Source organism: Sparus aurata, chromosome 12, assembly GCF_900880675.1.
Source record: "Sparus aurata chromosome 12, fSpaAur1.1, whole genome shotgun sequence".
NCBI classification, from domain to species: domain Eukaryota; kingdom Metazoa; phylum Chordata; class Actinopteri; order Spariformes; family Sparidae; genus Sparus; species Sparus aurata.
In genome coordinates, this window is record NC_044198.1 from 18,645,529 (window position 1) to 18,671,559 (window position 26,031).

The 26,031-nt window shown below is 42.3% G+C and overlaps 1 protein-coding gene across 4 annotated transcripts in view; it reads left to right on the forward strand.

The window, feature by feature from the left end:
• The window catches only part of nacc2 (NACC family member 2), a 35,944-nt gene extending 10,057 nt beyond the window's left edge, over positions 1-25,887 (forward strand). The window contains exons 1-7 of one of the 4 annotated variants that reach the window (XM_030435891.1): positions 10,948-11,659; positions 12,912-13,099; positions 14,301-15,059; positions 16,871-17,047; positions 18,929-19,034; positions 19,271-19,368; positions 19,467-25,887. In XM_030435891.1, coding sequence (XP_030291751.1) covers positions 12,988-13,099; positions 14,301-15,059; positions 16,871-17,047; positions 18,929-19,034; positions 19,271-19,368; positions 19,467-19,999 — 1,785 coding nt within the window. In that variant the 5' untranslated portion in view covers positions 10,948-11,659; positions 12,912-12,987 and the 3' untranslated portion in view covers positions 20,000-25,887. Of the gene's footprint in view, positions 1-10,947; positions 11,660-11,744; positions 11,770-12,911; positions 13,100-14,300; positions 15,060-16,870; positions 17,048-18,928; positions 19,035-19,270; positions 19,369-19,466 lie in introns of those variants that run through there. The other 3 variants (XM_030435889.1, XM_030435892.1, XM_030435890.1) reach the window with 3 other exon arrangements.
• The last annotated feature ends 144 nt before the right edge of the window (positions 25,888-26,031 follow it).

Consider the following 26,031-nt stretch of genomic DNA (forward strand, 5'->3'; position numbering starts at 1 on the left):
CACCACAGCGTCAAACAAGGGCTATGACCGACGGTAATGAAACTGTGTTTAAACTGCCTCCGCTGTTGTTGTTCCCTTGAGAGTTTCGGCGTAAATTAGAAAAGGCGAGGACTAGTAAAGCCATTTAGTCTGATGTATTGCATTGTGCATCAGCTACTACAAGTATAGAAATTTAGTACCAGCCTTTCAGCAATGTTAGCTATGTTTTGTTATATTTTACTGGTCAGCATGTAAGACCGAGTGATTCTTACACCCCTAATTCTCCATTTTGCAGGCGAGGTATTTTCAGATGACCTACATTTTCCGTCTTTAAGTGGTCTTGGATTGATGAAGCTGTGAAACTGATAAATGAAAATCCTTGTTAGTGTTAGAGGCTTGAAGCTCCCCCAGCGAAAATACAAACTGTTGGGATGGAGGATCGGTCTTGGATAGACCCAAGAATAGACCCAATTAACTTTTGGTGCAGGTTTGAATAAACGGAAGAATCCAGGATTTTTTTCTCTCTTTCTATGATATCGCGAGATGGGACTATTTACAACAGGATTGTAATGATGGATATTGATTTAAAAAAAAAAAAAAGATTGCTGGTGTCTATGTTCAATTTGTTAGATTCAAAATAATATCTGGATCTAGTGTTTTATTTGACATAGGATCAGATTTGATTGAGTCGAAGAGGACTGTCAGCCCTTGGGAGAGGTACACAATCTACTACTACTACTTAGTACTTAGTATTTTTCTAGTTTGTACATGTTTCTTTATTGTGAACATTATACAAACTATGTTATATAAAGCTACATTGCTGTGGTTATTACTTGGTTAGATTTAGGCACAAAAACACTGGGTTAGGGTCAAGAAGACATCACGGTTTGGGTTGAAACGATCACTCTTTCTGGATCTCTCACGGGTTCTTTCTCTGGGGTAACCAACTAGACTTAACGTATTTTTACGGCTGGTTACCCATTTTGTTTTTTGTCATTCACTCGCGTGAAGTTTGTGGCACCAGTACAGAAAGGAACATTGCAATGCGCCCCAACCCAAGGCGGTGAGGAAGACTCCAATGTAGCAAATATGGATGTGAGAAGTTGTGATACGTTAATGTACTCTATGGTTTTATTACACTTTATACGACCTCACATTGTGTTATGGTGATATAACTCATGTTCATTTACAAGTAAACTCAATAGAACACCTTGAAGTGGGGCTGGAAAAATAGGCCATTTTTAAAGTTATTGATTAATCAAGACAGAGTCTGCAATAAACAGCAGCCTTTTACTTAATTGTTTTAAGTCTATCTGTTAAAGAAATCAATATAAATATACAATACCCACTCGTTTCACCAGGTCGTGTCTATGTGTGACACCATTGACTTGGTATCTCTTTTCTGTAGTATATGCGTGTGCAAGATTGCCACTGATATGCTTTCATTTCATGCTGATTCATCCTATTTCCTCCACGTTTTACCGTCTCATGCACCAAGAAAATCAAATCATGTGTGGAACAAATGCATAGGGAGTGTCACCACTGATACACATACGCTCGCAAACATACAGACATCCTGTGAAATCTAACCTAATTGTAGTCCTTGTGTGACAGTCAGTGACACTCAGCAGGCTTTCTCGTGGCCACTGTTGTCCCCAGATCAAGGTCAAATTAAGGAGGATATCAGTGAGATTTTAGGATTGTGTGCTTTGTTGAAAACAAAGTGCAAGCAACTGCAGAAATCTCACTGTGTTTTTAGCATACTTGAGTATCAGATGTCTTGTGGCCAGGAGTGCAAGCAAAGCAGTGACACACCTGCTTTGCAATTGTACTTGCAAGAATAAATTATCATGGTGTTCCGAAGGCAAGCATCAACTATACCCAATTAGCTCCTTCTTAAACCGGTACACTCCCTGCCATGGCACAATCACAGTTTGGAAATGAGGGAGCACATTCGAGATGGCACAAAAGCTTTTCCTGAGTGTAAACCTACGTCTTTGTCAAAGCAGAGTCACAAGACAGGAGTGCAACATTCGTTCTGTGATGCCAGGGGCGAATGATGTTTGTTTGAAGTCGAGTTTACTTCGCCCGAGATGGACACATCTGTACACAAACACAATGTGTTCTCACTCCCAACTTGACAAATGCACCAGTTTAGGTCAGTGGCCCTAAGTGTCATGCAACAAGGTTTATTACGAGTCGGCAAGGCTGCACAAAACTACACGATTAGGGTTAGGAAACATCAGGGTTTGGGTTAGAATAAGTACGTAAATACACGTCATCTATGACTTTTGGTTAGACACAAGTCTCGAACTCGGGTCTCTGCCACCCAACCATCCTACTATACTAGAGTGTCACCTCTAAAAATTACGCAAGAGGGGCTCCTACAGCGTCAGAGTTTGTAGCCTTTGGCCACTGTTTTTGATGCGCTGGGAGTGAGAAGGAGCTGACCTCATTTTGTACCATGAAAAAGTGTTAGTAATGTTTCTGTAGCTTGGTTTAGATAGTTGCATTCACACTGTCAACTGTTTTTTAGGTACACCAAGCTTAAACTAATAACCCCCTTGTGTCAGGGCAATAAATCTCCTTCAGTCCATTACAGTGCAATTCAAGGTTCAGGGTGCTGTGAATACACAAGTCTAAGCCCACATCAGTTCACCCTCAATTGAACATTTCTTTCTGAATAATGTCATGCCAATACTTGAAAATCAGACAAAGGTGAAGAAAAATCTGATGCGAGCCCTTAAAGAGTACTTCCTGGGCTCAAATTGCCACCCAGTGTCATGCCGAACAATAGATTGCGCTTGGCCTCACCAACCAAAAAGAATGCATTCCCCAATAGCACACATATGTCTTGCAGATGTGGGCGTGAGCCACGTTGGAAAGATGTAGCATGGGGTACGTTTGCTTACTGGGAAAACATTGGCGAGATGTCCACCAAATGCCAACATCTCGCCAATGTCTTCGCAATTAGCAAATACTCACCGTACTTAGACTTTTCAGGGTAACCTCTATTTGTCTGCGAGACGTATGTATGCTATCTGGGTTCTAATTCCTATGGTCCAGTTAGCAATTTTGTATTCGCAACAGTTGGTTACACTTTCTTATTAAAGGTGCCAGAAACACATTTAGATGAGGTTTTGGAAAAGATTGTGTTTTTCGCGTAAAGTTGCCATTTCCTTCAAACAGTTGCACTTGACTTTTGGCTCCAAATGTGAATCAAGATGCTCTCCTAGGTGAAATTCCTGTGACGAGCCCACGCATACACTGTAACCTCCTCTTTTTTATTATCGCCCCCTGCTGGCACTGCACCTTTATCCACATGGCGAGGCAACCGTCACACCAACGCGCGTTCCCCTATTGAGTTGAAGGATCCGTTACATGTTTTGCTTTGAGACTGGGCTGTGGGTTGAGTTTGTTCAAGGTGGTCTTTGGACAGGGATACACGCAGACTGAAAAACCACAAAAAAACTCCAAAGCACTCCCTTTTTAAACAGCATCAAACTTCCTGCCAAAGGCTCGATGCCGAAGCGCTTTGCAGTTTGTTTCAAGGTCTGGCATGACCTTGCCATGACAATGAAAAGAGAGAGCCTTGGAGTTCTCTTATGATTTGCATGTCAAACTGATACTTTGCTGGCAGGAGATCAGTGCCAGCATGAAATTGAGGCCCTTGGGCTCGTGGAAAATGTACAGTTCTGCATTGTATTTTGGACACCCACCAGTCACATGGCAGCTGTGAGCCGATGCCAATGTAGAGGATTTATTAGCAAGAAACTGTCCCAAAAAAGGAGATATCACATGGCAGTCATGGTGCAGTATACTGTATCATTGTGTGTGCGCACACAAGCGCTGCTGCTTAAACATACACACATTCAGTCTACTGATGCCTCCTGAATCATTTCTTGTGTCGGTGGACTCTCTCTTCCCTCCTTTTCTTCCTCTGCTGTAGTTTCCTTTTAAGTTTGAAATCGGGGGAATTTTCGGTCTTGTGTCAATGTTTGTTCAAAATATCTCTGTCTTGCGTGAGACCCGGACCTCAAATAACGTCACAGTTATGTGTTGCTATAAACTGGAACGACCTGCAGGCCCCCGTGGTTCTGCAATATGAGCTGAGCATAACTGAAAAGTTCGACTGTCTTTGTCCTTTAACGTTTTCCCCCAGTCTTTTTATCACGTTGTACTGTATTCTCTTCCCTTGTACGCAAGGGTTTTCTTTTCCTGAAAATGGCAGCCTGGGAAGCCTCTTTGGTGGAGCTGACATTTTGGAGTCAGTAATGTGGAGGTGGAATCTCTTTTGATTAGAACAAAGTGTCAGTTTGTTGATATCACTTGGCTTCGTCTGTTGCCTCGCTATGAAAAGCAGCCACCAAATGAAGTGGAATGAAATTACACCACACACCAAGTTATTGCCCATTCGGATCAAGGTCTGAATGGGAATATGATTGGTACAGCCAATCAGGTCTATTTAGCCGATTAGTATTTTGATTTGTTTTTCTTTATTTGCAGCATTTTCTTTTTCGGGGTCCTTTTTGTTTTTCTCGTCTTGGCTCCCGCAGTTTTTTCCCTCCTCATCCAAATAAATCTCTTTGAGCTTTACCTTTCCCTATCCCTCTGCCTAATTTCCCGTATTCCTCTGTAACTCTCTTCTCCCTGTGACCGTGCTTTGTCAACTTCTCTCTTGTTCTTTTTCTATTTGCATCTTTCACACACACTCCCTCTCTCTGTCCTCTCTCCTTTTGTTCGTCGATCTCTGCCGTTCTACTTCTCCTTTTTCGCCTCTCTCTGTTTTAATCTCCCTCGCTTATCTCTGTCTCTTTAACTCCTTGACTATACGCCCAAAAGTCATTATGTATGTTCAAGGGTACGTGGGTTGATGTGTTTGTGTTGCATGGGTGTACGCAGCCATCCCGATGTCCTAGTCACCAGGAGTCTGGTGTGATGTAGTAGCCGCTGCTAGTGTTTGTTTGTTTACCTCCCACAGCCACTTGGAGTTCATTAGCAATGCCTTTGCCTCGGGAGGATCACTCGCACACAAACACACACATGCACACACTCACACACGTACGTGCTCTCCCTCTGTCTTTCCCACTGTCTGTTTTTTCGTCTTACACGGATCAGCACCATGACAAGCTAAACTGACAGGTATCCTACTTTTACGGGAGTTTTTCTGTCACAATTTGTGTTCTTTAAAGGCCACAACTCGCTGTGAAATGTCGGTTTTATGCGCAATAAGCTTTGATAGTCATTGCTGCAGTGCTGTCTGCCTCCACAAAGCTGCTGCATATTTGCATATGTATATTTGTGTACATGTGCGTGCGTTAGCCTCGTCTCTGCACTAGAAAAACAGGCGGATGGATTTTATTGTTCATTTTGCGCACACTACAAGTGAGCCTTTGACTGTTTTATTTAAACTGTGACCACTTATTACAGCAGCAGCAGGCAATAATACAGCATGTGATATGACTGGGTGAATAACCAAACTGATCGAATTGTCGAAATTATAAATCTTTTAGCAATCCAAGTCTCAAACTTCTAATCGAATCTTCTCAGTTACATATAATCAAATTTAGACTAGCTATGAAAAAGACATCAGAGCTGTCGCTTTTTCAAAACCTAAAGTTAGAACAATAGAGAATGACTACGATATTTCAATGAATTAGAACACAACCCACATAACGTATTCTGAACCACCTTGTAGAAGCTGATGCTGTTGAGTTCATATGCGGTTTCACGTTATTCTGTGGAATAAAAATCTAAGGTTTATTAGTTTATTATAAGATTTTATCAAGTTTCATGCCTGTCAGGACATGATATTTTGTAAAATCATAATGAAGCATTTGTTCAACCAAAAGAAACTCTTCAATTTTCATTCCTTTAAGGGTTATTGTAACAGATAATGTTAATAATTGAGTCATTATTCCTGTGAAACCATGATGTACTGTGTTCTGAGATGGTTATCATACTGCCAAATGTAATACTGTTGCAACCCTAACCTTAATTTTTGGGCACTTGTTAGCATGCAGCATTAATTTTGATTCGTGGCTCTGCCAACTAACAAACAAAAGTCCACTATTCCCCTCTCCTTTTATTCCTGGTTTTGGTCTTTAGAAAAAAATACCTGGCTCGTTAGCTGCTAATTGGCCTGCTGCTAAATGTTCATCAGCTATCCGCTGACTTTAGGTGTCTAAATAGTCACTCTACATTAGACAATGTTTAGCTAACTTGTTTGTCTTGCGTTGTAAACGTTACAGATGAAATGGTAAAACTTTTGGTAAATATGGCGTTTCTGGCCAATATTTGTCCCATTAGTAAATGTATACATAAAGAGCATGTTTGAATCCGTTTAGCAGCCATGCTCTGATTGTAGTGTTTAGTAGTGTTTGGGTTTACAAATGTACTCTTTCACTGGTTTTGGGGCTTGATATATGATGTTGAAAACCATTTCTTGAGGCACATTTCCAAGTTACACTTGTGCGCCTGGTTATAAAATGTTGTCTCAAAAAATAGTTGCAAAATGCAAGTAAATGGTTGCACTCTCGATGTGTTTAGGGCTGTTATTGATCATATTCAGTCACTAAATGTGACGTACTGTCTCCCCCTACCAATTCTCGCCAGAACACCGCTATTTGTTGAATCATTTTGCCCCTCAAGGGGCTGCCAGTTTGATGCACTACTTACCTTTGCTAATGCACGCTAGCATTAATGTTGCTAACATGAATGTTGCAAATGCTAGCTAATGTAATCATTGCTAATGCTGGCTAGTGTTAACGTTTCTAACGCTACCCTACCTAGCTTACATTAGGCAGTACAGTATGCCGGGTACATACTGCAGAACTCAGACACTATTTGTTTTTTTTCCCACAAACTGGCAACCACCAGGACTCTGACGAAACACAGATACCACAAACCTTGTTATAATCTGGAACCAACCGTCAGAATTCTTACACAGACATAACCAAAACAATCATTCTGGACCTTACAAACACTGTAAAATGATTCACAATCGTAAGAATGTTTTAAGGAAAAGAGATTTATTCTGCACCTTCTACAAGTTCTGTAGAATATTATTGTGTAAAATGTATTTGTTTAAAATGTTATCAATATCACCTTTAAGTGACAAGGTCACAGACGACTTCAGATTCATTGGTGATGTGGACTGAAGTTCAACAAGTCAGTCAGCTTACTGTCCGGTCTAAAAGTATACAAAACTATTAAGTGATCATACTGTGTTTATCAGGACAAACAAATCAGAAGTCGGCGAGCACAAGAAAGACTTATCAGGTGCTGATCTATTAACAAAAGTACATATTGTTACTTTTTGATATTTTGCAAAATGTGCGTGACACGTGGGACACAGGTTTCAGGTCTCCATCCAGCCCAAGAATGCGATCTGTCTGAATGACTTCATATTCACATCGTCATTTTTACATTGCCACAGGCAACGTTGTGCCATTAGTGAAAACCAGAAATCCAGCCTGTTTTTTTTTTTTTGTCTCCCAGTCAGACCACGAGTTACATTATTGGTGCATATTGAGTGAATACAAGTGGAAAGATACCAGACAATATTCAACCCACAACAAATCATTTCATAGTTGTCTGTTTGTTACATAACTGTATGAATCATAGGGAGATTTTTCTGTTTTTTCTTTCTTTTCTTTTTTTTTTTTTTAAAGAAAAGATGATTTTGATCCTGACTATGTGCAGACAACTTCACCCGGCGGGGTCTATACACAGAGAATGATGTTGCATTATAAGCAGTGATAAGCAGCCTCTCTCACTCTTTCTTGCTCTCTCTCCCGACATCCCATAATGATACTCAGACAGACTCAGGCAGACACCCGCTCAGTCCCGATTGGTAGAACTGTTGCCAGGGAGCGTTGCCGTCTCAACGTGGATAGAATCTGTTGTCTGGTACACTTTAGACATGAGAACAACTGCAGGATCTGAATATTTATAACGAGGGGACTGTTCATATTGAGATTGTATAGCGGCAACATAAGCGAGAGGGGAAGGAGCTGTTCCTGTTCAGCTCACTTCCAAATTTTCCTTCAGTTTGCTGATTTTTTGTGTGGATTGCTCCACTTGAACCGAGATATTAATTAGTGCTATAACTTATCCTTATTTCTCTTCATTTAATATCTTTAGATCAGTTGTGTTTTTGTCACCTGCCTCTCGAATAAAAAGTTTAACCTTCAAAACTTCCACATGCTTGAACTATTCCGTGAAGTGCGAAAGGCTAAATGCATGACTCAACCACTGTGTATGACTTTTATTGTTTTATGTTTGGAATGTCACCCTATTGTCATTTGCTAGGTAGCTACAGTATAACTAGTAATTAAATCAGTGTGTATGTGCGTGCGCATGTGTGTGTGCCATCTGGCGACTCGTCTCATTTCTTCATATTATTCAAATATGCCTGGACCTGCTGCTACAGTTAATAACACTGTGCGTAGGTATGAATCCTTGATTAAAATGAATGTAACACATTCCAACAAAGCAGACAACAGCAATCAGAACAGCATTCAAATCTCATGTATCAACTCACAAGCTAGGCGCGCACACACACACACACACACACACAGGCCCCGACACACGGTGCCAAAAGTCACAGCGGTATATAACGATGATTATAAAAACACGCCTTGGTATGCGGGAGAAACTTTGACATGGAAATGCAAACACACAGAGAAGGAAATGAGGACACAAGCAGCACAGAGGCACGCACGCACGCACGCACACACACACACACACACAAACACACAATCACTCATTAGGCAAACAAGTTGAGGGAGTTCAAGCCTTTATATTTTTTTATCGCCGATGTGCAAAGTCTATATTTAATGCACGGCAAGGGGAGACTGCAGTTTCCCTGTGAGTGATTTGTGCTTTTGTACATGTGTGAATGTGTGTGCGCACCTACCCGTAAAGGGAACATACATGCGTGTTTCTCTCGTAATCATCCGTGCATACATTTACATGCGGCGCTGTGTCTGTGTCTATGTGCAGTGTGGCACACCGCCGTCCTGTCTGCCTGACTCAACATATTCTCCGTTCACTCTCCTTTCTCTCCCCCCCTCCCTCTTTCTCTTTTCCCTCACTCCCCTCCTCCTCCTCCTCGTCCTCGTCCTCCTCCTCCTCCTCCTCCTCCTCCTCCTCCTCCTCCTCTCCCTCTCGCTCTGCCCGGCTGGCACGTACATGCATGTCTGTAGACTCTGTACTGTGCTTGCTGCCGTGGCACGCGCCAACCTCACTGCAATGCAGCCCTGTGTGCATTAATTGGCAGAGAGACAGTGGGTATGTGGTATGCAGGGCGGATGGAAGGATAGAGAAAAGGGAGAAGCAAGAGGCGGTGTAAGGACACAATAGTCACAATGACTGACTGACGGACGGAGCGACGGACACGCCGTGTGGCGGGTTCACAGAGGGACAGACAGACAGACAAACAAACAGAATGTGTATTGCTGAGTGTGCACGGGGAGATTACCTGACTGTGTTGGCGTGTGTGTAAGAGAACAGGGGCAGTGTGTATATGTCTGTTTGCATTAGCGTGTTTGCGGATTTGTGTCTCCTGCGTTTGACTGTGCTTTTTTTTGTGTGTGCTCACTCATGTGTGCCTATATGTGCCGTGCAGATATCACACTGCTGGCGCAAAGCTCCCTCTACCAAAGTCTGACTCACTGTATTCAACGCTTTGTGATATCCTCCCTTTCATATTTCCGCTGTGACTGAAGAGTAAAAGTTTGCTCAGTTTAGCACAACTTTCTCCACTTGAGGTTTCTTAGGCAGAAGCGAAAATGTATCTGGAGTCTTTCCGGGGACACGCTGGGATGTAAAAAAAAATTATCTGCATTCGCTTTTTATATATTTGATTTGGAGACTGTGTATCGTGAAGGTTGACTTTCATCATGTAGCGTCTATCAAAACGCAGCGCAGAGGTCAGGGAGCAAGCGCAACACAACGTTTTGCGCGTTTGTGTGCGTGCGTACTGTACAAGTGCACTTACTTCAAGTGTCACAGCAATCTTGCATTCTTATCCTCCCACACACATCTTTCTGGAAGTTATCCTCTCTCTTAGCTGTTGTCTTTTATCTTCTCCTTGCCTGTCACAGGCTGTGACATCTGGCTCCTGTCTTCCCTCGTCCGCATCAAGCAACATTTTAGAGAGGCCCTCCATGTGCTGGTCAAAAAAAAACAAAAAAAACCACACACACAAAAAAAAGAAACAGAAACCACAGAAATGTCACCTGAATAAGCTGAGCCACCACAGCGGAGGCGTAAATTAATCATTTAATTTATCAATTCATGTAGAAGACACAAAATAGTCTTGCGTGAAGACAGAACTTCTCTGCGCTCGTGTGTAGGTGTTTGGCAGTGAGGTCCTCGCATGATTCAGAGAAAATGCACAACACTCGAGCACAGCTCAAAAAGTAAAGCCACTTTTTCTTTTTTTTTTCTTTTTTCCCCCCCAACTACTGTCTTCCACAGATTGTAAGAAAAATGGGGAATACCTTGAAAATGTTTTTTGATTGACCTTTTTTTTTTTTTTTTTTTTAAATTCAACAATTAGAAGGATTAGGAGGATTACCGCAGAGTGTATGTTAAAGCTCCCAGTTTAGTAAAGCTTTGCTTTACAGAGACGTGACGCACTCTCTCCAGACTTGCGTCAAACAGGGATTTCAGAAGTTTCACTATTTGATGTTATAATTAATTAACGCTGGCTGTGACCTCTGCGAGCCTTTTGCTCATTTCTCCTTTGTCGCGGTCGCTCTCCTCCTCTCTCTCTGGCCGACCATATAGGCATCTGTGTCCAGGGGCAAGTGGCAGAAGTTGCTTCAACCTAATTGTCTTTCTCTTCTCGTACTGTCCTCAAATGACTTTCTCTCTGTCTCAACTCTCCCCTCCCTCCCCTGCTTCTCTCTAGCTCTGCCCAGTCTCTGTCTCCGTCTGTAACTGTAGCCTGTGTTTTTCTCTCCCTCCCACTCCCTGCGACGTATAGATACTGCATTGATCAGACACACGCGCGCAGACACATGCGCACGCACACGCACACGCTGAGCCTCCCACTCCTTTCATCATTGATTCGCTCTGCTCTGCTCTGCTTTCTTTCTCTCTCTCTCTTCTCTCTCTCTCTCTCCCCCCACCCCATTCTCTTTCGCCCTCTCTCTCCCTCTCGCTCTCTCTCTACAGCGGCACTTGTTGAATTCAACCCTTGGAGAATAGAGAGAGAGAGAGAGAGGGGGGGGTGAGAGAAACAGAGAGAGATAATGACAGGGAGGCAGAGGGAGGCTTTGAGACAGCACTAGAGCAGACAGTGAGCAGAGAGAATGGGGCTTTGGAGGATATAGAGATAGATAGAAGAAGGACGAGGAGAAGAAGAAGAAGAAGAAAAAGAAGAGGAGGAGGGCTAGGGGGGGGAAAAAAGTCAGACAGCAGAGAGAATCACCTTTGAGACAGTGGGAATGACACTTTAAGTGAAAGAGAGAGTCGACCAGACGGAGCACGTCTCAGTGCTCTCCTTCCATCTCTTAACTACTACTCCTCCTGTGTCCTGGTCCTGACTGCTGCTGCTGCTGCTGCTGCTGGCGGTGCTGGTGGTGTGTTTTGTGTGGTGCCCGAGGCTCCATGCTGTGTTTTTAACCAGAGGACTGGTTTATACAGGTCAGAACTGTCTGGGATAACAGTGAGCGCCTTTTTTTCTCTTTCTTTTTCTTTTTTTTTTTTCTTTCTGCATCTGTGCATGTGTGAGAGGCTGTTAGCGGAGGAAAAAAGTCGTGTGCTGGTTTTCTCCAGGTGAGAGTTTGCGTGCCAGAGTACACAGTAATTTCCTTATGCAGCCTGTACTGTATATGTGTGTGTGTGTGTGTGTGTGTGTGTGTGTGTGTGTGTGTGTGTGTGTGTGTGTGCTTATGCGTGCACACTTTTATGTAAGTAAGCCAGAGTGCATGTCTGTGTGTATGGAGTGCATGAAGTGGGAGAGAGACAGAGAGAGAGAGAGAGAGAGAGTGTATGTGTGTGTATGTGTGTGTGTGTGTGTGTGTGTAAGAGAGGCGGTGACATTTTTTTTTTTTTTTTTTTTTTCAGTTTGTATTCCTGGAAACTGTTCTGCAGCATTGCTTAATAATGAAACTAGTGCGTATATGTATGTGTGTGTGTGTGTGTGTGTGTGGGCTGGTGGGGAAAAAAACAACAAAAAAAAACAATGACACAAGGTTCAGGGGGGGAGGAAAAAGAAGGTGCAAGTATGCCTGGTGGAATGTAAGAAAAGAAAAGGGATAGCCATTAAAGTTGCTATAAAAACGGTGGGTCTGACATGAGTCGTGTCCAGACAGAGTTTAGAAAGAGGACAATGGTGAAGAGTCAGCAAACATCGTGGAGTATTTCTGAAGTGTGACGTGAAAAACTGGTTGAGAAAAAGTTGCCTTGCAGGTCATCGAAGTTCACAGGAGTGCAATTCGTGAAGCGAGTCCAAGTTCCTTGGTATTTACGTTGTGAAACGCCTTAAGCCTATGTTGTTTTACATAACGTCCTCATGTACAGTAGGCACGGCATTGTATTCTGTTTTTTTTTTTTCTTTTTGTTTTTTTTTCTTTTGTGGACTGACTTGACTCCTCCTAGCTCCCTCCCGCCTGCCTCTACTCTCTCTCTCTCTCACCCACTATCTCCACATATCCATCTCTCTCTTTCACACACCTCTCACTTCTCCCTCAACTGTATTCATTTTCTCACTTTATCTCAACTCTATTTTCAATCTTGTTTCGTTGCCTCCCTTTAAGGCTCTCTCAATTTTTCCCTTCTCGCCTCGCTACCCTCCCTGTGGCATGTCGTTTCATCTTTCACGCATTTTCTATTCACTCCTTTCTTCTTCATCACCGCGCTTCTCTTCTCCAACGCGTTCTTCATGCCTTTCTTCTTCTTCTTTTTTTTTTTTACAGATGCCTCTCTCCGTGGCAGAGTCTGCAGTGAATATCTGAAATCCCATCTTCCTCCTCCTCCTCCTCTGCGGCCAACATGTCCCAGCTGCTCCATGTGGAGATCCCAAACTTTGGAGCCACAGTTTTGGGCTCCCTTAACGAGCAGCGCCTGCTGGGACACTACTGTGATGTATCCATCCTGGTCAAAGGTTGGTTTGTTGGATTTTTCTTATGTTACGGTCCTTTTAAAGAAGCAGCGTATGAGATAGTTGGTCGTTTAGTCTCATTTCAGGGTCGTCATATACTGACGCTTCAGGGTTGGTGGCTTTGGGTTAAGTATTTGACAACCTGGGAATTAAACCAAACATGAAATTATCTTTCTCTGGAAAGGCTTTTGGCATCTTTAAGGTCTTTAATTAATATGTAAAAACGCCCTTAAAGGTCCTTGAAAGAAGTCTTTTAATATTATAATGTTAAAAGACTATGTAAGTGTTACACAGAGGATCATAAACATGTTTATTGTCAGATCGTAGGACATTTATAGCTCGATAACAGATTATAGACTGCTCAAGAACATTAGAAATACTGAGTGTCTTGTATTGGTTTGTTATAATATTACAAACACATTGATTTAGTTTAACAAACCTATTATGTCAATGTTCAAACTTAACAAAGCTTTCCTGGTGCCTTAATAAGAGAAATGCATACTTTATTGTGCATTTCTTTATCAAGTTTTCTTTTTGCAACTACTGTATTCAAAGCAAGAATACTTTTTTCACGACCTCTTGAGCACCTCCACCATTCCTACCAGCATTCCTAAGCTTGTTAACAGTGTAAGCTTATAAATGTATTGTAATCTAAAAACATACGTACTTATAATGCTATTATTAACACCTGTATAGTCAGACATAGTATGCTCATTTTAGCCTAATCATTTTACTTGGGGTCACTACTAGAGCACATCAGTTTTCTCATTCTGTCCAGAGCTGCATTGTACTTGTCTCTTTAAAGACCCCCCTCCTGAATACCCAGTGTGCTCTTGATTTGTCAGCTCACACACACCCGACCCAGTACTGCTAACAATGACAGGCCAGCTGTGTTGAATCAATTATTGCATGTCAATTTAGCCATGACGCATAAGTTATGCAAATGTGTCATATGGTGATGTAGTGTGATGTCACGGAGTCACGAAATCAAAGACGATACCACTGACGAGGCGTTTCAGGAGCAGTGTTTTCTGTGGGAGAGAGGAGCTCCTGTTGGTTCAGACTTTTACCTGCACACAAACCAATGAAACACACTGAAGGAAGAGGAAAAAGGATAATAGGTCTCCTTTAATATAAAGCTTTACCAAATTTTTTAGCACTATTGTCAACGTTTTTCTTGTATGTTTCTATTTCCGTCAACCAGGTCAGGCTTTCAAAGCCCACCGGGCCGTTTTGGCTGCCAGCAGCCTCTACTTTCGCGACCTCTTCAGCACCTCCACCAAGACCCAGTTTGAGTTGCCCTCCTCAGTCACACCTGCTTGCTTTGAGCAGATCCTCACTTTCTGCTACACAGGGAAGCTAACAATGGCAGCTAGTGAACAGCTGGTGGTGATGTACACAGCTGGCTACCTCCAGATTCAGCATATAGTTGAAAGAGGCATGGACCTAATGTTCAAGGCAAACTCACCTCACTGTGACTCGCAGACAGCAGGGTCTTTAGAGGAAACAGGATCCGAGCCGCAGAGTCCTTGTAATAACGGTAACGGACTAGCGGTGGCTGCTCTTTTGGGAACCCCGGGCTGGTCTCCATCCTTACTGATGCCACAACGGAAGATTAAACTCGAAGGAGGCGACCCAACGCCTGTGACGGTACCCTCGACACATAGCAAGATTTCGTCCTCGGAGTTGGGGAGTCGGCTGGCGAGGGCCAGTTCACTGTTCTACTCGACGGCCGGCGGGACCACCATCCCCGGTATGCCTTCGTACCAACTGCAAGGGGCCGGTGGAGGTGGAGCAGGAGGAGGAGTTGAAAGGTCCAGTCCTGGAGCGTCCAGCCTGCCGACCACAGACAGTCCTACGTCCTACCAGAATGAGGATGAGGAGTTCGAAGAAGAGCCCTACGATGGGATCACAGAGGATGCCTACAGTCATCTCTTCGGTCGTCCAGCTAACCCCTACGGCAGTGAGTATTGATGCCTTTATGAGATCTTTGTGAAGTGTCGCAGTGCTTAGGTGAGTTTCAAACACCATTGCTGTATTTTGGTGGAGAGCTCTCATCGCCGGAGCTTCACTCTGGAATATTTTCCATCATTAAAAACTTCTAAAAATATAAAATGCTCCCAGTTTTTAAACAAAACCCAACGCTCCATTTTTTTTTATCTAACAACACAATCAAGAACATTTGACTTGTACTTTTATGGTATTTATTCCTCAACTCCAGTTTATTGAAGTAGTTTAAAGGAAAAACTGGTCAAATTTGCAAGTGCTAATAAGATGATCTCATTGGCAAACCTGCATTGGTTTTATCTTTCTAGTCATGTAGATCTGAGTAAGTGAATTAGTTTCTCAATTGCCCTTGGCTCAGATAGAAATTCATTTGATGTCAGACGGATCTAAAAGTAAAACTGAGCATGACTATGCAGAAATGTATAGCCATGAACGCCTTTGTTGTCTTTTTCAGGGTGCATAGTCGCTCCTTGTGTGGACTTCTCATGCATTGTGCTAAAGAAATGGATGCACATTCATTTCATCCCAGTTCCATTATTTAATCTTTCATAAATCATGTATCATGCACATCTTTTTTTTTTTTTAAAAAGGCAGGATGTTGTGCCTCCAGTGTGTGTGTGTGTGTGTGTGTGTGTGTGTGTGTGTGTGTGGGTTCTCTCAGCATAAAGATAGCTTTATGGGGTTATGATTGGAGCGCATCGTGACCAACAACACACTCCTTATCACAGCTTCAACAGCTGTTCTGTGCTGCTTTTTGTTATGGTTGTTTATATATATCCTTTTCATACTGGGGCAGTTTTGTCCTGACATGCACGCATAGATTCACTTTGCATTCGCACGTAAACACCCACATCAGACAGCAATGATGGACAAACTTAAACTCACTGGTGCGCGCGCACACACACACACACACACACACACACACACACACACTTTTCTTTATTCTTAGCATCCTGCAGCCCAAAGGCATCACACAGGTTTGTCAAATTCTAGTGTTTCAGATATTTATGAAATCCACTCTATCTGCAATCAGTCAGAGCACCCCAGGGTGACATTGTGGGATATTTGAGATCCACGCACTTCTTTCCTGTGTGTGTGTGTGTGTGTGTGTGTGTCTGTGTGTGTGTATGTGCGTGTAGGTAAAAGTGTGAATGCACATGCAAATGCATTAATCCACACTTTTTTCTCTGTGTGTGTGCATGTGTGCAGGGCAATTAATGGATTAATTTCTCCTGTTGTGTATGTGTGTGTGTGTGAGAGTGTGTGTGTGTGTGTGTGTGTGTGTGTGTGTGTGTGTGTGTGTGTGTGTGTGTGTGTGTGTGTGTGTGTGTGTGTTAGCCAACTACATGTGTGTGCACAGGAGCTGCGTGCACGTGCACACACTCACAAGTCATCTCAGAGGTTAGGCGGAACAATTTTGTGAGTAAGAACCTAACACCCAGCTTTGGATCTGTCCCCCCTCCAAAACTCAAGTTGCTGATGCAGCATCGTGACTTATCTGGGATACATCTGCAATGCTCTGAAACATTTATGAAACAAAACAAACTTGTATGAGATTACACCAACCTGCTTTATTAATTCTATTTCGTAGTTTTCGTCTAAGCAGGGGACACAGAGGGCACGTAATTTTGTAGGTCACTTCCTGATGAATATATAGAAGCACACACATCTTATCTGTTTTTGTTTAGCTGCGTAACCCGAAACCCCCTCTTCAGTTTTTCGGAGCCTTTTTCTGAACTCTTTTCTGTTCTTGCTTGCTCTCATCAGTCCAGGACAAGCCAGAGATGGCAGCGGTGCCCTTGGCCTTGGAGAACCGCAACTGTGTGCTGATCCGCAGGGACCTGGTGGCGCTGCCCGCAAGCCTCATCAGCCAGATAGGCTACCGCTGCCACCCTAAGCTCTACACTGAGGGGGACCCCGGGGAGAAGCTGGAATTGGTTGCTGGTAGGCACCCACGTACAAACACATGCATCTACTCACACACACAGTTGTTTCCGCTTGCATTTCTATCGCACGCAGAGAATAACTTGTATGCAGCGAGTTTGGAGAGTAGTCAAACCTCCACCCCCACCCCACCTCTTTTTTTTTTTTTGTTGCACATTTAGATCTTTCAGATTTCTGGTCTCAAAAGTTGGTGAAATCAAATTTAACTGACTGAATTAATTTCAGCAGATGAATTCAGGAGACTGGAGAACTCAATCGTAATAATAAAAACTTTAAAATCAAAACTTTTTTTGCCGACAACACCTGAAATCAGTGATTGGGCAAAGAGGCCAATGATTGGAGAGTTACCCACAAGTAGGGATTTTAATGACTAATGATTTTTAGATTCATTGCTGTTAAGGATTTCTGATTAAAAATGTATGAACCGACAACAGATGGGCACGAATACATCAAAAAGTATCATGTTGCAAATGATACTCATCAAATATATCAAAAACAAAATACAAAATACTGGTAAGAGGAAATGTTTTTCATTGAAAACATACAAAAAAACATTCTTTACAACCTCATATTATTAGATTTTAGCCATTTATCAGCCACAATATGGGTTGAATTTAGTTGGGACATATGATTTGGCATTTATAGATCATGTCCAATTGAAGAACATCCAAAGTATTTCATGTATCATTAATAATTCACCAATAATCAATCGTAAGCCTGCTTACTTTCAAAATAAAATTGCCTAAAATTTGCCACCACCAACGACCCAGTGACCCTTATTTATATCCCACTTATTCAGGAGACACGTGTATTCAACCTGTGTTTGACCCATATGGGACTGTTAGACGTTAATCTTCGGTCACTGCAGCTCTACAGTAATTCTAATATACATTACTGCTAAAGACATTTCGGTTAAATTGGGTCCAGACATTTAGAACATTAAATTGGATTTCGTATCGTCTGACCCAAGTTCACCCAGATTCTCATTGGCCGCCATTGTGGTTGTCACTGTATTGATCTGAAAGGGGACAGCACAAAGCTGCAGCGTTTCTCTGCGGAGATGGAAGACCGTGACAGAAGGACAACCATCTCTGCAGTGCTCATCAATCAGGCCTTTATGGTAGAGTGACTAGACAGAAGTCACTCCGGAGTGAAAAGCGTATGACAGCCTGCCGGGGGTGTGCCAAATGGCCCTTACAGGCCTCTGAGAGCATGAGGAGAAAGATTTTATGGTATGATGAGACAAAATCCGAACTCTTGGGTCTGAGTGCCAGATATCGCTTTTGGCAGTCAGACCGTAGACTTTCAAAAGGGAACAGGTAGCGCTCATGTACCAGAAAGAATTCCCTACAAAACGTTTAATCAATTTAGCATCGAATCTTTTCAGGCAAAAGAGTCTGAGAGTCTGAATACGGCCCGGTGGGCGCTACAGCCCAACATGACGACATGCGCCGATCCAAGTAGGAGTCACTAATCAATGAAAAAGCCTGCTCGGATTCAATTAGATCAAAACGCAACAACACGTAGAACACAGTGGAAACAAGTAATTCAATTTGTTTTTTCTGCATGTCAGATTCAGAAAAAAATATGTGAATGTGAAGGAGGCAGTCTTCAAAAAGAAAGCAAAACCAAGTAATGTAACAGCTTGTTGTCTTCTGTTTTTTTATGGCCGTTCACTGCAATTCCTCATCCCATTTTTCTTACTTGAACAACTGTAGCTTTCATTCAATTTATTGAAGATCTCCATGAACCAGAGAATCAAAGACAAACTGTAATTGGGCCAAGAGGCAAAATGACAAATCCCTAGCGTCTTCAAAGAAAGGAAATGGGTAGTAAAATCATCCGATTTCTCAGTAAACCCTCTTTTTCATGCCCCACTAGGTACACAGGTGTTCATGACCCGAGGCCAGCTGATGAACTGTCATCTATGCGCAGGCATCAAACACAAAGTCTTGCTCCGGCGTCTCCTAGCCACGTTCTTCGATAGGTGAGTATGAAGACATGCACAACAGAGCAGAGCAGTTAGTATAAGTCTTTAAGGGCCTACTGTAAGATGTCTGTGTATGACTTCCAACACCACCGCTGTTGTAACAAAGCAACTTTCACACTCCATCTGTGGCCATGTTGTGCAATGCGGTTAGTTGTCTGTGTGTTCCCATGTTTATCTACTGTATGTGCCTGTTGCTGACTCTGCCCCCTGGTGTTCGCTCTGTGTCCCTGCAGAAACACTTTAGCCAATAGCTGTGGGACAGGTATCCGTTCATCTACTAGTGACCCCAGTAGGAAACCCCTGGACAGCAGGGTCCTCAACGCTGTCAAACGTAGGTTTACTATCCAGATACCTTCTGTAATATTTGTGATGTGGTTTTAGCAGAGCACAGTTTGCCTACAGATGGTTGTTGTCTTCTTTGTCTTTCAGTCTACTGTCAAAATTTCAACCCTAACTTCAAGGAGAGTGAAATGAATGTGATTGCTGCTGACATGTGCACAAATGCCAGGCGTGTCCGCAAGCGGTGGTTGCCGAAGATCAAGTCCATGCTGCCTGACGGCATGGAGGTGTACCGTGCAGGAATGGGCATGGGCGCTGCTGTGGGCCTGGGCCTGGCACTGGGTGCCCCTCAGCCAGGGGTGCCCCTCCCCTTCGAGCCTGACTTCAAGACCCTGGAGCAAAGGTTGTATCCAGATCGCAAGGACCCTCTCAGGACTCACCCACCGCTGAGAGAGGGCAGCCCCGGGTCTGGGGCGGCTGGAGCAGAGGCTGAAGGTGAAGGTGAAGGAGTAGTCCAGGAGGAACATGAGGAAGACGAGGATGAAGCCGGGTTAGAGGGTGTAAACGGATCACTGGGGGCGCCAACTTTGATCCCAGGAGCTGAGGCAGGCAATTGTGGTGACACGCCGCCTGAGCAGGAAGTGGAAAGTTTTGGACAAGGTCTGAGGGTGAACGGACAGTGAATGTCCCCCGGGCTGCCTCTCACATTGTGAAATCTGTTTAACACCGCATTTTCTTTTGCTTGCTCTCTTACTCTAACATCTCGTCCACCACTCTTTCTTCTCCTCTGTGCTTCCTCAACGGGAATTATTCAGCACAACAAGCTGCGCTCGTAGGTCTTACTATACAGGAATCTGTCACACATGCATGTGCACACGTGTACACGCACAATTACTGATAGTGGAAGTAGAGCAGCGATAGTAGACGTAGACACAGGCATGGCATTTGCACAATGAGAAAATCAACCCTCTCTGCTCCACCCTTTACTCCATGTATTCTGTATTTACTCAGTATTTCGGCACCGGCAGCAATATTACAAAGGCCTGATAGCAGGACAAATGGCTGTAATGATTCATTATTTCAGTGCAATACAAAAGCAACAGCTGCTTTGCTGGCAGTTTATGGAGTGTGGTATAAAGGTTCCTGAAAAGGATTCCCTTTTGGCAGAGAGCTGCTTCTGAAAATAACCCCATGTAACTTTGGAGGGGAAAACACAGATGAGTGACACACAGCTCGCTTCAAAAGCCCGGTTTGACCACTTAACATTGTTGTAAGATAAATATGTATGAATATATAACAAAGAATGTATTATAATTAAAGGTCAAGTACTGTATTACCACCGTCAGACAGAACAAGTTTCTTTTTCAGTTAAAACAGCATGTCATTTTTATGATAAACATGAGGACAAGTTTTTCCGCGAAGGCTTTAGACTTCTCCAAAAACTCTTACAAAAACATCGTATCACATGGAGTTCTTTTTTCATGCATATTCGCCCGTGACATATTGGATTAGAGTGTCAATGTGATGCCTGTGTCTGCTCCAGACTGCCCCCCCTCCCCACCACACACACACACACACACACACACACACACACACCACACATACAGACAGACACACACACACACACACACACCGTATGATACTAGCTTTTAATATCTGCACCAATGCATTTACAATACACTGTCCCACAGAAAAAAAAAAAAAGTTGTAACAAAGCTTTTTAACTTTGAAAAAGAAATCATTTTAAAACAACATCATTCTGTCACGGAGATACGGTGGGAAGGGAGACACGAACAAGAACACAAACAGCTTGCATGCATGATTACAAACAGTGGACACAGAGAATTACTTAAAAACAACAGCAAAGCCACAAACCTGCATCGAAATATGAAAAACAGCTACTGTTGCCTCGACATATGCCATTAATACGCAAAAGGACTTTTTAATCCCGCTTCTTGCTGGGATCTGACCTCAGTCTGACACACGTTAGAACTGACCTGGGCGTGACCCAGGATTGTGTTTGACACAGTATCGATTGGATTTGTTTTGTTTTTGTTTCTTTTAAACTACGGAGCGTGCTGTCACCACGGGTATATGGAAGAGTACACTACACTGAGCGGTAGAAAGAAACATGTCAGAGAGAAGCGCTGTTTCACCTTGATGTGATGTGGTGGTGTGATTGGCACCAAGACTACATAGTCCTGCTTCCATCCTGTTTTGTTTTTTTGTGTTGTTGTTTTTTTGTTTTTTCCTTGGGGGGGGGGGTTTGGGGGGTAAATTATTGAATAAAACTTATATGAGTAATTTCTGCTGGCTTACAGCATTTGCACTCGAAATAAAAAGGTTAAAGGGTGGGAAACTAAGAAGTTTGGCAAAATGTGACTGTAAAGACTGTACATTTTCCTCCACAAAAAATGGAGTGGGGCGATGAGTCGAGCAGGGACTTTAACCTGTATTTGTCATACTCATTTTCTGCTTTTTCTTTGGCATCTGTTTTGTCACGCTTTCAGCCGCGTGTAGGGACGCAGTCCAAACAGCCTTTCTTTTGTTGTTTTGTGCATTGATTTTGAAGAGATACACTGTTTTGTAAGTTTTTACTTTACTGTTTCTAATTCGTGTTGATGCGCATTTCATCACAGGTTCAGACCATCAGATTAAGTTGACTGAATGAACCTAGAGTTATTTTAAGGCCATCAACATGTTTTGGGGGGAAAGCGTAGCTATGTATGAAGTGGTCGGAAAAATACAACAAATCGGCTTTTTTTTTTTTTCCCTTTGCAGAAATTGATTGCATAAGCTAACAACCAAGTGAAAAAGAAAAAAACACACAACAAAAACAGTATATGCCCCCCAGATATATTTAATCCATCTGTCTATGTTTGGCCCAGAAAGGTTGGCCCGGATTGTTCTCTGTTTGTGTTGTCTTGTTTCGGACTCTTTAGGGAAGCTTTAAGAAAGCCCCTGCACAAGAAACACAGGGTTATACTTGCACTAGGTAATGATAATAATAGTAAAAATGACGTTTACAGTCTTGTTTTTATTTTTTCTGTCTATTTTTGGAAGAAATGTGATTTGTCAGAGATAAAACAGGGCTGTGTTAGGATGGCTGAGATGATGAATGAATGTAAATTGTAGCACTGCTTTGGCGTAGGGGTCCAAGCCTTGACCTGATATGGTCAAAAATACTTTTATATGACTCATTTTTTTCCTCAATTGTATACAAAATTTAATATTGGCCATAGTATAAATATAATTTGACTGTGAGGCCGGGTGATGGTCTAACCAAAACCTTTTGTGATTTTTTTTTTTTTTTTGTTTGTGACTAATGTGAACAGGTCTTCCAGTGCGACGACCAGCAGGGAGCATTTCTCTAACATACAGAAAACTGAGCGAAGTTTGAGTGCAGGATCTCGTTTTTTAAAGTATTTTGACAGTTGTGTACTCTATGTCTGTAATGTTGGAAATCTTCACAAAAACTGAAAGATCCGGAAATCTTCCTGTACAGAAATACTTTGAGGTTTAACAAAATTATGTTTTGTTTTTTTGTTTTTTCTACAAGTTCTTAAAGATTCTCTTGTTTAAAAAAGAATAAAATAAATAAAGATATTCCGTTGTTATTGGAGCCACTACCTTAATTTAATGGACTTTTTAGAGGATCCCCTGAACTTCTGATTTGTTAACCAAGGTCTCCCAAAATGCACACGTACATGTGAAACTTTGGAAATAAACACGAATCCGCAGTTATTCATTAGATCACAAAATAGTTTGTAATTAAATCAGCCTGCAGCCCCCCAAAAATGTAAAACTGGTGAATTCTACGATTTAACTGTGCAGTAAATATCTGTGTTTGCACACATAGATAATCAATCTCTGCTTTTGGTTTTACAAAGATCCTATAGCAAACAGGCGAATGCATGGCCACCACTTTAACTTAGTAAAATCTGATATGAAGTACAGTTAAAACAATAAAAAAGGGTGGGAAACATTGATATACTCCACTGCAGTGATAAAGGGGTGTGGAGCAGTGCCTTAGACTGTGGCTGTATGGGTGTGAATGTTGTGATGTGAACCTTTAGTACCTGTTAGGATAGATTGACAGATTTTTTTTCTTTTTTTACTTAAGTTTTAATTCTACTAAAAATGTATGCCTCCAAGATCCTTTGCTGAGTGTATAGTATGTCACATTTTATTCACTCATTTTCTTGTTTGCCTTCATCTCTGTCTTTAAGGAGGAAGTGTGCACCAGACCGATTTGATTGAAATCTTTAAAAAAAAGTTTTTGTTGTACTTCGATGCATTCAGCAGCCAATCAGCAACAACCTGGACCCCCTGGACCGACACCCTCACATTATTTATATGATTGACAGACAAAATAAAAAAGGAATAAAGGTGCAACATGTAAAAAATGCTGTTGAATTATTGACAGTTCTGAGGTTATGACACCTGTGTGTTGTGTCGCAGAGATATAGACTGAAGGTAGCATGCTAACCAGCTAGCCTTTCCCGTCCCCGGTTCAAAGCTCCCATGCTCGTGAAACACCAACACTCCCTCGGTGCTTCGAGCTTCCAGTCAGGATGGACCGGCTAACGTAGCTAACTAGCAGCTACAATTAGCAGCAGTTAGCTTAGGGATATGCTGCCCATTTTGTTTTGAACACGAATTTGACAGGTGGCAATTCTTACATACTGCACATTTAAAAAATGTTTTATTTCTATAATAGTTAAACCTGTTGTTGTAATACTTCACTTTGGAATTTTCCTCCTTACACAACAGGACCACATGCATAAACCATTTACTGTTATTTCCTTTTGACACATGCTCATTTCAGCTTGTTCACAGTTTCTTTCCCTTTGCAAAATCTATCTGATTCTGACCCTGCCAACAAAAAAGAAATATTCTTAAGAAATACTTTTTTTGCCTCTCTTCTGCTTCTGATCTTTTTTTTTTTTTTTTTGTTAAATTTCTTGTGCTGGATGAATTTGAACACGATGATGTTGCACTATACTGTAAACTGAGAGATTCTCAGAGAATGTCACGGCTAACCCCTTTGGGAGGATGAGCTCAAGAAAGAATGGTCCTGTAAAATGTATTTAATGTTTTGTCTCTGCTTCACAGCAAACCCTGTAGTAAAGAAACATTTTTTTTATTCTTTTGTAACAGAAGTTTGTGTTTGTGCGATGTCCACCATTCACATGGATGATCATTGAAAATGACAAGGTAACAGACGGGATGGGGATCGTTGGTTGAAAAGAACCTATTTTCGCAAACACTTCTTTGCAAATAAATCGTTACTTACTTTCTCAAACTTTACACAGTGCTCCGTTCGTCCACCATTACTGTCAAACTAATGGGCTCAGTAGTCTTTGTTCCACTGAGTGGTTTAACCTGAAAACAATACATTTATATGCAAAGAGACACTTGTATCATAAAAATGCATGCCATTCAGACACTCACTCTAACCCGATGAAACCTCTGATCTTTATGCACCATGTATTTTATGCTGAATAACTGTTGTCACTGTTAGCAAACAAAGACTGTGGAGTCTCGCGACGAGAAGGGTTGTATTTTTATCACACAGCCTGGCCTTTTACTGAATGTTTAAAGAGTTAAGTTTAACCTGTTGTAATAATGACAGCAAAGTAGTGATAAAAAAGTGGGAAATACATTGACTAACTACCCAGTTGAGTGTGCATTTGAACCTTCAGCAGACTCAGAAAATGCACTAAAAGTTTGTACGTGTATGTATGTGTCCTTGAACATAATGCCAGCACTTTAGAACTACTTAGACAAATGAGAGAGAAGAGAAGAAAAAAAAAGAAAGGTGAGGCGAGTGAGGAGGAAACGCAACTTTTAAAGCCATGTGTTCAGAGCGCTGACAATCAGAATAGGGGATGAGACCCAAAGTGCATTATGGGAGATCCGACATGACTTGCTGTGCTGTTGCTGTCTGCTTTGTCTTTCTCCAGCTTGCTTTGGTCTGTGCTAGCTTACTTTCCAGAGTGGAGGGACGCGGTGATGTTAACCCCCCCCCCCGGCCCCTCGGTTATAAGTGTGTGTCTCTGCAACAAGGACTGACGGATATTTGGCCGATACCTTGGTGCTTCATGAACACAGCTGTCCCATGTTGACATGGACCATATCTGTACTGCTCTTGTAAGCGCTCTTGGGTCCTAAGTCTGGGCTCATTGGTAACCTCTCAATGGACAACAATCCGTGCGACGGAGGAGGATCTTATCATGCAACCCTACACTTTGATCGTGGTAACGTTCTTCACTATCAACAGGGCTTTGGACCAGGCAAACTGGGATGGGACAATTTCAGTGTTGATACCGCTTTATGTTTCAATTGAAAAATGTTAAAAATGTTTATGCGCCTTCTGACTCGAGCATCAATAATATATACAACAGAAATGCAAGTTGCCACTTTTGATGTTGCATAAGAATCTACCTATCATTCCCGTCATGATATTTGCCATCACCAGTTTCAGTTGTGTAGTCCAAGAGTACCTGATTTCTTTAAAATGCAATACGGAAAAATCTGCTTTCTAATAAAAGTCCTTACTTCACCATAACACCGCCCTCCTCTTTCCTTTGTCTCCGTTTGTATGCAGCAATGCTCTTTCTTTGAAATAGCTGTTTTCCCACACCTTAATGGCTACCTTCAGGGATTCTACACAGTGCTGACCAACAAATATCAACCCAAAGAACCTTGTTAG